The sequence below is a fragment of the Pungitius pungitius genome, chromosome 10 (genome assembly GCF_949316345.1).
Source record: "Pungitius pungitius chromosome 10, fPunPun2.1, whole genome shotgun sequence".
In the NCBI taxonomy this organism is placed as follows: domain Eukaryota; kingdom Metazoa; phylum Chordata; class Actinopteri; order Perciformes; family Gasterosteidae; genus Pungitius; species Pungitius pungitius.
In genome coordinates this window covers 17,153,675-17,165,130 of record NC_084909.1, presented here as the reverse complement: position 1 = coordinate 17,165,130, position 11,456 = coordinate 17,153,675, and the positions used below count along the sequence as shown (strand labels likewise).

The window sequence follows — 11,456 nt, the reverse complement described above, 5'->3', positions numbered from 1 at the left end:
CAGACATGTACTATAGATAAAGCGGTACACCGCCTTTGATCATGTGCATCATTTTTCATTAGTTCTCCAAACAGGTTCTCGTTCCTTTCCCAGATGCTTTCAGGGCTCAGATCTTCAGAGTTCAGCTTTGTATCCATCAGTTTGTTGCAGGTGAACTTGTTTGTTATAATTGAAGGGGTCCAAATAGTGACCACGGTCTGCTGGCCTCATCAGCACGAGTCACCATACTATAATAAATAAGTATATGTTTAATTTGCATTATGGTGTTCATTTGGTTATAGTGTCAGTTAATTATATTTTAAAAGATAGAGATTTAAGTCAGCCCTCTTTGGATTCATTACCTCTTTCTGTAATTACTCAAACGAGTCATTTCCACATTCTCCCTTTTCCTCTTCACCTTTTCTTCTTTTGAGTAATTCTGCTGTTATAAGCAGATGGTCGGGTCCATGCGCGACTCAGACAAACCTCTGCCACCAGATGGAGACAAATATTTAATACGTCATCTGTTTCTGTTTACATTTCATGGCCCAATATTGTGTTGTGTTGATGATCGATTTCTTTAATGCTTATTTAAAAATAAGCATAAAAGAAAGAAAATAAATAAATAATTGAATACAAACCAAATAAACACCATGCAGTGTTGTAACAACAAAGAGAATAACAGAAGACATATTCATGTGTAAACCCAATACATATTAGCTGGTTAACAAAGCCCAACAAGTTGTATTTAGACAAAAACATTAGGGATGGAAGGGATTCAAACAAAAACCCATGGAAGCAGATATTATATTACAGCTGGTTTATCCATTCCAAATGTATTTGTTATTGAAGATGCTCTATCAAAAAGGACAAATTATATTATTTGAAAAATAACAGCTATCTTATGATCTCGTTTGAACGAATGTGCATCTCTTATCTTGAATAATTTCTGTAGATTCATTGCAAACTGCATGTCTCCAATGTTATTCTAGACCGTTTGGGGCATCCAAATAACTCCAGGTGACTGGGTACATTGACTAAGTAAAGACAGTAGGAGTAACATGCAAATTTGGGCTATGTGTTGGGTGGGAGGACAATTGAGGGGGAGTCTTTGCAGTGCTAGACCATAGGCTATAGAACCGTTATGTTGTCTTTAAATTGGTGCTCTAGTCGTCCATTCATTGTTTTAGTGAATGTTCTTCATTGAGAATCGTTTGGAAAAATAAACCCTTCTGCAGTAAGAAAACATGTTTCCTTGTGCCTTGACATGCATGCTGCTGAAATTGAAAGTGGCATGGTCAAAATAATAGCAGTGTGAGGTTCAATTGGTGAGGTCATTCATTCTGTTAAAAGAAACTGTCAAAGATTTTTTCTACCAATACAATGCACACGTTGGACCCCATACTGACATTACCCACAACCAAAAAAGAGGAAAAAAGGTGATTTAGTGAGTTTAAAAAATTTGACGTATCAAAGGAAGACGAAAGAGCAGCTTAAAAGGGCAAAACACAATGTAGAACACTGTGAAGGAAAATAATGGATCGGCCATTCTGCGTGGAATGACTCAGTGGTATCGGCTGCACAGGGGTGTGGTCGTTACAACTGATGCATCTCGGCAAGAAGGTGGAATCTGCATGTCCTCCCTGTGCCTGTGTGGGGTCTCTCCCACCCAGTCCAAAGACATGCAGTATAGGTTAAATGATCGCCCACGGGTGTGTAAATGGGACCGACGACCAGTCGCAAGGTGAACTCTGCCTCTAGGCCACATGTGTCAAACTCATGGCCCGCGGGCCATATCTGGCCCGTGAATGAATTATCGTTGGCCCGCATGATCAAATATATTTACTATTAGAGCTGGCCCACCGGTATATCGCACGCATCATCATAATACTACAAATCCCACAATGCACTCTCCGTGTGTTGTCGTGCATTCGCAGGCCTGCGAAAGCTCGCCTCACAGTCTGTATTACATACCGCTTGTGTCAACTTTGGTTGTGTACTTTATCATCGTCCCTTTTACCGTAAAAAACCATACCAACAACTTTTTACTCCGTTAATTTTTTTAATGGTTTTTACCATAAAATGAAAATACGAACCGTAACCGGAAGTACGTAGATCTTCACAGTAAGTAGCAAGAGGAGAAAAGTTCATTAACGAATATAAATAAATAATCCTGGTCTGACGGGATGTGTTAGCAGCAGTAGTTGACTACACTCGCTGCTCTTGGCTCTGATATTTATTGTCCACGTAATGTTTTACTTCAGTGAGCAGAGCAGAGACAGTTTAAGGAGATCGCAGAGTAAACGCCACCCCCCCCCCCCTCCTTGTAGCGGGGGCTCTGAAGTGGAGGATGGTCTCCACGACCTTGGTCGAGAGACCGGATTCTAAGAAGCGGGCCCCCTCAGGGGCCACGGCCATAGTTTCCATAGCTTCGGGCGGGGGTGACCTCGGCCACGCCTGCACCATCAGATCCGTCAGGGAGAACCACAGAGGACAGTGTGTCAGACGTGTCACAGACGTGCCCGCATCATGGTTGAATCCCAAATCACGCCCAGGAAGGTGGTCCTTTGCAGTGGGGACAGTACACTCTTCCTGGCGTTGAGTCTCAGCCCCCGACGGTTGATGTGGGCGAGCACAACATCTCGATGTTGGGCAGCCAGTCGCTCGGATGGCGCTAAAATAAACCAGTCGTTGATGTAGTTCAAAATGCGGATGCCCTGGAGACGCAATGGTGCCAGAGCTGCGTTCACGCACTTGGTAAACGTACGGGGTGAGAGGGCTAGGCCGAACGGAAGAACCCGGTACTGGTAAGCTTTGTCCCCAAAAGCAGACCTAAGGAACTTCCTGTGTTGTGGGAGGATGGGTACATGGAAGTAGGCGTCCTTGAGATCTATCGTAATAAACCAGTCCTCGGACCTGATCTGTGACGCGATCTGTTTTTAGTGTGAGCATTTTGAAGCTCAACTTCGCGACTGCGCGGTTCAACCGGCGTGGATCGGACGCAAACCCCCATCCTTCTTTGGAACAATGAAGTAGCGGCTGTAATAGCCCGACTCCCTGCATGGAGGTAGAACTCATTCTATAGCTCCCTTCTGCAGCAGCGCCTGCACCTCCTGCTCCATTAACAGAACCTGCTGGGGGTTCACCACTGTGAATCGAGGCGGCTGCCTCTTGAACTGGATGGCGTAGCCCCTGTCGATTGTACGCAGGACCCATTGAGATACATTGGGGAGGGCTCGCCACTCTCCCAGACTCTCTCTCAGGGGTACCAGCCTGCAGACACAGCGCCCTGTAATAGCGCACTTGCAGGGAAGCGCTGGTCTAGTAGATCCGGAACCCTCCTTGGAGGGAGCGAATGGCCCTCGGGCTCGCGCTTGATGGGGCCGGCCGTGCAGCCTGACTCCTGGAGAGTACCGGGAGAATGGGAGCACCGGGGAGTGCGGTGAAACCCCGACACCCGGGGGCGTGGCGTCGGCGGGGGAGGAACCTGTCGAGCGCCGCAGCCTGCCGCCTCTCAATGTGGAACCTGTCCACCACCGCATTAATAGCGCCCCCGAAGAGGGATGATAGGGAGAGAGGGGCGTCGAGGAGGAAGGATTCATGGAGCGCTTCATGGAGCCGTCCGCATCAAAGAGCGCTTGACGGGAGAGACGCGTGCGCTAAGAAAGGCGCTCGCAGTCCCTACAGCCCCCTCAAGGGCTAGCTGAGCGTGCTCTAAGCCCAAGCAGACCACACACAAAGTGTGCGAGTCCTTGCCCGTAATAAAACGGGTGCAAGGGGGAGCACACTGCACGAAATGTTGCAACTGAGCCATCGTTGAAATCACACGCACTTGATGAAGGCACAGAGATGAATGGGCTTGTGCTTCGGGTACCTTTATAGCTTCCCGGTCCTGGCGTCGCCCGCCTATGACGTACCAGCTTGCCATTTGTTAGATTTCACACGTGCTTCATGACGTGGTCACGCAGGGCGTTCCAACAGCGTTTCCACGCAGCTCGAGTTCCCTGATAGGGAGTTCAAATAAGATCAGAAAGACTAACATTCAGGTCACATTCAAACATGGAAAGCTTTATTAAAATAACATATAATGTTTAGTTAACCCCAAAAGTTAATCCCAAATGCACTTTGTAAAGTTTTAAAAAATCAAATCTAGTATAAAAGCATCATCACACATTATTACAGCTGAATCCTCTCAATACACAATAGTCTCCACGGAATGCATGGTCATTTGGTGATTAAATTTCATTTGTCCAGACCCTGATCTCACCTGATGCATCCAAATAACTCCAGTTGACTAGGTACATTGACTAAGTAAAGACAGTAGGAGTAACATGCAAAGTGGGAGCCCAAAGCCCCTCAGTAGACCAATCCGACGATGGTCTGCATCACATCCTGAACATGCCTTCAGTGAATAGATCAGCGTTTAATCTTTTCTTACACTAACATGTCTAAATCAGGCACTGAAGATCTGGAGGGGGGGGGAGGTCTGCAGATGGCTCTAAATTAGCGGTTAAGTGTGTACACACTCACACTCACACACACACACACACACACACACACACACACACACACACACACACACACACACACACACACACACACACAGATCTGGTTGAGCTTAAAAAACCTGAGGGGAACAACACAAAGCAGATACAATCCAAGCTGAATTCCCAGGTGCCCTCTATCTGCAGAGTGGGGGTGTTAAGAGATGTCTGGCAGGCGGCCAAGAGTCGGGCCAAAAAATCCTTGGTTGATCCACCAACTGACAATAGAGCTTTAAAGAGGGACATGGGCAATCCTGCCCCTCGGGCCATGAATAGCCCCCTGGAGAACACTCTGGAGAAAGCAGACCGAAATCATCATCAGGCTGCGGGACAATCTTAACATCTACCTTTATGTTGGAAGCATTAAGAACTCAGCCTGGCAGACCTCAGGTCAAACACTGAAGTCAGAGAGTCGTACCCTGAGGCAGGAGGAGCACGATGGCCAATTTCAACCTCAAGACCCCTCTCTGCTGCACAGCAGCATGTCATTGGACCTATAAGAACCATTTATAAATGGACATTGTTGAAATGATAACATCTTCTTTAAATCACCAGGACTATATTACATGGTAATGTGAATGTTGCACAAGGCTAGCAAGTGTGTGGTAGCAATTAAAGCAATACAAATTAGCCTCACTTTAGCAGCAACATTAACCCTAGTCCACGGCATAATGTTGTCCTCAGGCAATAAACTTCCTTTTAGCATCCTACTCATAAAAATGATGTTTTCACCAGATATGGCCGTGTGCAATCAAATGAGGGCCCAAAGTGGGTGTGATCCTTTCTCCTGGGGTGACGTTTTCTTTTCAGGCTGCGAAGCTGCATGGGTGAGTGCCACTAACACATCTAACCTGCTTAAATAAAATAAAAATATAATACACACAGACAGAATAACAAAATAAGAAATGTGTTCTTTGTCACTATTTAAACCCTAACCCACACAAACTCAAACACACTAAACACAATTACAGACACACACACACACACACACACACACACACACAGATTTTTGGGTTGATTGAGTGTTTATTTAAATTAATGTACATGTTTCCTTTGTAGATTTAGTACATACGGTTTTAGCCATTTGATATTTTCTAATTGTCATTGTTTGGATCCATCTCTGGTTAAAGTTGTCAAAATGAACTCTTTCTAAAATCATACATTGCTTATTTTACTTATTCCACAGATTATATTTGCAAAAGAAAACTTTGGTGTTTTAGTGCCCTGAGGCTTCAAACCAAAATGTAGCTGGGGGGAAATACATTTTATGATTGATGTGGTATCAGGGACCCCCATGCTCGGAGAAAAAGTCATTCAATATTTAAAAATAAAAATGCCTAAGAGCGTGATTTAAAGTTTAGTCCCCTACTTTATTTTCACACGCACTACTTTTTATTTCGTTGAATGTTGGGATTGTACTTGGAACAAAGAAGACCAACCGACTCTTACATTGTATTTATTTTGTAGTATTTTGAGACGGATATAATCCCATCGTGCTTTGCGGTATCTTGACGTCAGGTCACCTGATCACTGCTGCACCAAGAAGAAAGATGTCGCTGACAGACTGGCGAAGGATGGTGGCTGTATTATCCGCCGCGTTTTCCCTCTGCTTACTTGCCTCTACCGGTAAGAAATGTGGAACGATGGAAAACTGATCACGTGTTTTAATGGAATTTTTCCCTTTGAAAAATATAACATCGAAGCGTCACGTATTCAGTGTTTGCGAAGGACAACCTCTGTTGGAACATTCGTAACATCGTCGTCTGACATTAGCTTGCTGACAACTGTTAATCCTTATTTCAGGTGACGTGACGTCATGCGGCTGTTTCGCGTCAATCACTAGGAATGTGTAAATAGTACTGTGCTTGTAGTGTCGGGTCATTTGATCGCCTCGAGCTTCTAACCGTCGGGGGAGATAAATGATAGAGCATCATCATTTTAGCTCGATGCTAACACTTAACGTATTTGTAAAATGTAAACGCGAGACGCGCGTGGTAGAATGTTTATTGCCTATGACACATTATTGGTGGTCTTAAACATGGAAGGAAACGTCCTTTTGTCTGCTTCCTTGTTGCTGGTTACTAACCCACACAAGACTTCTATCACGTGACCGGCTCTAGCCTGCCAGTTCCTCTTTAACACTCGTCAGTTCTGTCACGAGTCGGCCTACACCCGGGACGCGGTGACGTCACTGGTTCGTCTCCACTGTGACCCTTGAGGTCCAGTCAGGCTGTGCTGCTCTTTGTTAATTTATATAAGGTCACTTATATGCGGCATGGGACGTCATGGCCAGTCAGTGGTCTGTAACATGGTCTGCATTGTTTTTTGTCCGCTACCTAAAATGTTTAAATCAATTCATGACTTAAGGCACTTTATGCTAGAAAATGTAATTTGTTTGATTACATCTCAGTTTTTTCCATGTCTGTATGTATATTTTTTGAGCATCCAAACTCCCAGAATGTCAGTTGGCAAAAGATTTGACGCAAACGAACAGAAAGACCATAAAAACGGCTAAAATTGTGTTTCAAGGATATTCAAAAACAAATGCCACATATCATTCCAAATGTGAGAAAAAGCACAGTGTTAACATCAGCAAAGGTTATGGTGTAATATGAAGAAGCAGAAATATGTATGTACATCATTATGCACATGATAGATTGGGGGGGGGGGGGTTGCCTTCTTTAGTTTGCGGAGGAAGTAGAGGTGCGTCTGGGCTGTCTTTAACAGTGATATTGTGTTGACTGTCCACCAGAGGTCCTCACTGATGTCCACCGCTAGGAATTTGCTCACTCTCTATATCATCACCATTGTTGGTCAGTGGTGGGTGTTGAGTGCGGCCTCTCCGGAAGTCAACAACAATCTCCTTGTTCTTGCTGTTGTTCAAGAAGGAGGTTATTGCCTCTATCCATGTGGACAGAAGGCTGACCTCCTTCCTATAATGGGTCTCATCATCTTTGGTGATGAGACCCACCAGAGTTGTGTCGTCTGCCAACTCGACCGTGTGATGGGTGCTGTTGTGCATTTGTGGGTCAGCAAGGTGAAGAGCAGTGGGCTGAGCACACAGCCTTGAGGGGCTCCTGTGCTCAGTGGGAAGCTGCACAAGGTGTTTTTGCCGACACATACTGCTTCCTCTCACTGAGGTCCAGCAGCCAGGTGTTGAGCCCCAGCTGGTCAAGTTCACAGATGAGTTGTTGTGGGATTATGGTGGTATGGTTGAATGCTGAACCTTTGGAAGTATATGTACTGCTACAAGTCTTAATATGCCAGGTGTTGTACTGGACTCACATTCCTCTATTTTTTTTCTCACAGGTGTACATGGAGACAGTTTTACGATCCTGCAGTCTCCAGATTTTGTGTCCTTCCAGAATGGAGATTGGCCCGTCTCCGGAGAAAAGATCCCTGACCTGGTGGCTTTAACCATGGGCTTCTCTGTTCAAGAGGTGTGTTGTGATTGGTTCAATGCTCCACCATTTGAGTTGTCTTTTATACTCCGATAAGTAAAGATTTAGCTAAGCGAGACTTAATGGTACTCATATTTGTCCAGAAACCCCACTTCTAATGAATAATATTGTTTTTTTCCAAAAACATAAATAAGCAACTATGTCAAAGCTCACCATAGGTTCCGATGTGTGTTCATTTGCACAGGACCTGACGTGGCCGGGCCTCAAGGCTGGCCCGTTGTTCCAGCGTCCTCGCGCCAACGTCCTGGTGGTGGTGAGAGGCACGGATAATCTGGCCCTACCTCAGAGGGTGGCCTCCTATCCCTTGGAGAATGTGAGCCAATAAGGACTGTGGCAGCTTGATTGTGTTTTGTGCGTCAAATATGACCAAAGTATGCAATGGAATTTGCCTCAGTAAGTCAATGGGTCTTCTTCTCGCCTGCAGCCGGTACCCTTCACTTTGGATAGTGTCGCGGAGACGGTACACTCTCTGTTTGCTGAGGACACGCCTGTGGTGCTGCAGTTGGCCCCCAGTGAGGAGGTAATGCCAATACATTGAGACCAAAAGAAGCATAGGCGACATCTGTGCCATGACTTTTAAAAGAGGATTAATACTTATGTTGTTTCTCTCAGAGGTTGTATATGCTGGGAAAGGCCAATGCTGTGTTTGAGGACCTACCCGTTACCCTGCAGCAGATCCGTGCCCGTTTGTCCCAGGATGGCTCTGTTTTGGCCTCCCTGCCGCTCAACTCCCTCAGCAGGAATGCAGAGGTCTGTTGGTCAAACATTCTTTTACATGTGCATTTTACAGACAAACGTGTGACAGCCTGCATGAAGGCCACCGTCACTCTACCTCCAGAAGATGGTGTCGAATCCATATTCTCAGGCAGACGCAGTATACACAGTATTCACCGTTGACACACGAAATAAAATGTCATCATACCTTTTCTGTTTGTTTTTTTTTGTTTGTGGGTATTTCTGCAAATTGAACAGATTTATCTGATTGAGATTGTTAAGTCCTTGAAATGGATCAAGAGGTCCACTGAAACTCTGTTCTGCCTCTTACCCTTTGAACGGTTTGTGCATTCTAGGCTGATTTGCTCTTCCTGTCTGAGGTCCAGGTGCTGCACGACATCACAGCTCTGGTAAGTGATCGGGATCGGCCAAAATCAGTTTGAAAATGAGGATAGTTCTTGCATAGCGGCTCAGGTGTCTCTGCCACCTCCACTGTTGTAGCTGCAGAGACACAGACATTTGGCCAAGGACCACTCACCAGACTTGTACTCTTTGGAGTTGTCTGGTCTGGAGGAGCTCAGCAAGCTCTACGGCAAGGACTCTCCCCAGTACCGCGATGCCTCTGCCATTCTGGCCTCTGTCCTGCAGAAGGTAAGGAGACGGTCTCAATAGGCCTCATTTACCAACATTTTTTTTAGTTTCCAACTTAATCTCTCTACATAACAATACTTTTTTTTTTTTTTTTTTCACTGTAGTTTGGGGAGGATGTGTACAGTCTCTATGGCAACAGCGCTGTGGTGGAAGTTGTTACAGTCAAGTCCTTTCAGGCTCCTTTGACCAGGAAGTCCCGCTCGATCCTGGAATCCAAACAGATTGTGAGTGCAAAACTAAAGTTTAATGACTCCAGGCATTAATGAAGATTTGTATAGCATCATGAAATGGTTAGCAAAATATTTATAGTGCTCTACATTTTCGCCTGCAGAATAAAGTTGAATCAACACCTTTGTAAAATCGATCAGAAAACCTGAACATTATAACAGTTATCTGTTAAGGTAATGAATATTTCAGGGCGGTTCTTTAAGAATCCGATCACACATTTTAGCATCATGTCATAGCAGTCAAAGCACAGATGTAAATGTCAGCATCAAAGCACAGATGTAAATGTCAGCATCAAGAACGGCAGTACATCATTTAGGAGAGCTGTTCTCACGGCCCTGCTATTGCACGTGGGCAACTGGAAATAGGCATTTGTTAATAAAGTTTATTTCTTTCTTATTTGCTTTTTTTTCTGTTTTTACTCCATGGTTGTGGAACCAATGAACGCCTTGATCGTCCTTTCTAGTGAAAAGGGAACTCCATATATGCTGTGTGGACGTCTGGCATAGCAAAGGTTCTTTAACTTTGGTGTTTACGTTTGCAGAGTAACCCTGGCAGCCCCTACAACCTGGCCTACAAGTACAACTTCCAGTATGCCGTGGTCTTCAACATTGTGCTGTGGCTGATGATCGCTCTGGCCCTCGCCGTCATCGTCGTCGCCTACAACCTTTGGAACATGGACCCAGGGTACGACAGCATCATCTACAGGATGACCAACCAGAAGATCAGGATGGACTGAGTCCTGACTGCCAGCACTCCGGTTGTTCCCTACGGTCCCTGCAGTGAATGTTTGTTTTTGGTGTGAGGTCTCGTTTAGTGAAATACAAAGTGTGACCGCTTGATGGGAGGAAGGAGCGTAATTTGTTCACTTTGTTTAAAATGGGAGTGCAGGATAACGGACAAAAGAATATCAACATTACAGTAACGGCCGTTAACTGTTACTTACATTAAGTGGATTGATATCCTTCGCTACTGATACATGCACTGAACCCATTCACACTTCCTCCCTTCAACCTCTGCTCACCTCCTTCTTTAAGACTCGAATCCCTCACTATGTTTCATTTGTTTACCTGGTGATTGCAACTGTATTTTTATTGTTAAAAAATGGTAATGTATAAAAAAAAGTGGTTCCTCTGCGAAATTGTTGTGCTTGTCTTGCTGTGTGAAATGTTTCATGCTAATTTAAATTTGTGTGTGTGTATATATGGAATATACAAATGCAACTGTATGAGAAACTGCTGCACTCTTATTGTGAAAAAGATGTGGGCAGTATTTAGTTCTGGTAGGTTTCCACCCTGCTGCCATTCCAAATGCTAAATGCTTAATAGATTACATGAATAATTGATCATTATGTTGTAACGATTGGACAAGCTCTGTAAATTGCAATAAATTATTACATGTATCACCCTATTTTAATGGTAGCAGTGTATTTTATTTCATTAATTAAAGAATGAATCAAAGTTGTAATGTTTTACATTAACTTGGAAATTAATAATTTCCTCTTCCCTTTTTGGCTTGTGTAGTGTAGTTTAATATCATGTTTTAGTGCATAACTTGTCTGCAGTTACACCAAAGATGTTGTCCTGTAAACTTAAATGGTTTCATCTAAAAAAAACTAATGGTAAGCCAAGATTCCCTCCTATTTCTTTTTGGACCCATTTTTCATTTTACGTCTCCTCAGATTTGATTGTGACCCGCCTTTTTTGAAGCTCAATTTTAGGACCGGGAACCATTCGACTAAACTACCAAACTATATTAGACTAGATTTAGGCCTATGCAAAATAACTAAAAATAAAAGTAGTTCAATTAAATCATGGCAGTTGTAAAAAGCTCAACCTGCCACAATGAAATATACCAATGCCTAATCAGTCACGATTATTTT

The 11,456-nt window shown here is 44.2% G+C and overlaps 1 protein-coding gene across 1 annotated transcript; it reads left to right on the top strand.

Moving 5' to 3' along the window:
* The first annotated feature begins 6,003 nt into the window (after positions 1-6,003).
* atp6ap2 (ATPase H+ transporting accessory protein 2) lies at positions 6,004-10,984 on the top strand. The gene is made up of 9 exons (XM_037488746.2): positions 6,004-6,149; positions 7,833-7,963; positions 8,169-8,297; positions 8,409-8,504; positions 8,597-8,734; positions 9,055-9,108; positions 9,200-9,349; positions 9,454-9,573; positions 10,119-10,984. Exons 1-9 carry the CDS (start codon positions 6,074-6,076, stop codon positions 10,311-10,313), a joined length of 1,089 nt encoding a protein of 362 aa, XP_037344643.1. The 5' UTR covers positions 6,004-6,073; the 3' UTR covers positions 10,314-10,984.
* The last annotated feature ends 472 nt before the right edge of the window (positions 10,985-11,456 follow it).

Excerpts from the sequence above, each read along its gene's own strand:
- atp6ap2 (XM_037488746.2), top strand. The coding sequence starts at position 6,074 with ATGTCGCTGACAGACTGGCGAAGGATGGTGGCTGTATTATCCGCCGCG. Across the intron at positions 6,150-7,832 it reads CTGCTTACTTGCCTCTACCG|GTGTACATGGAGACAGTTTT; the intron begins GTAAGAAATGTG and ends TTTTTCTCACAG. Across the intron at positions 8,298-8,408 it reads CCTCCTATCCCTTGGAGAAT|CCGGTACCCTTCACTTTGGA; the intron begins GTGAGCCAATAA and ends TCTCGCCTGCAG.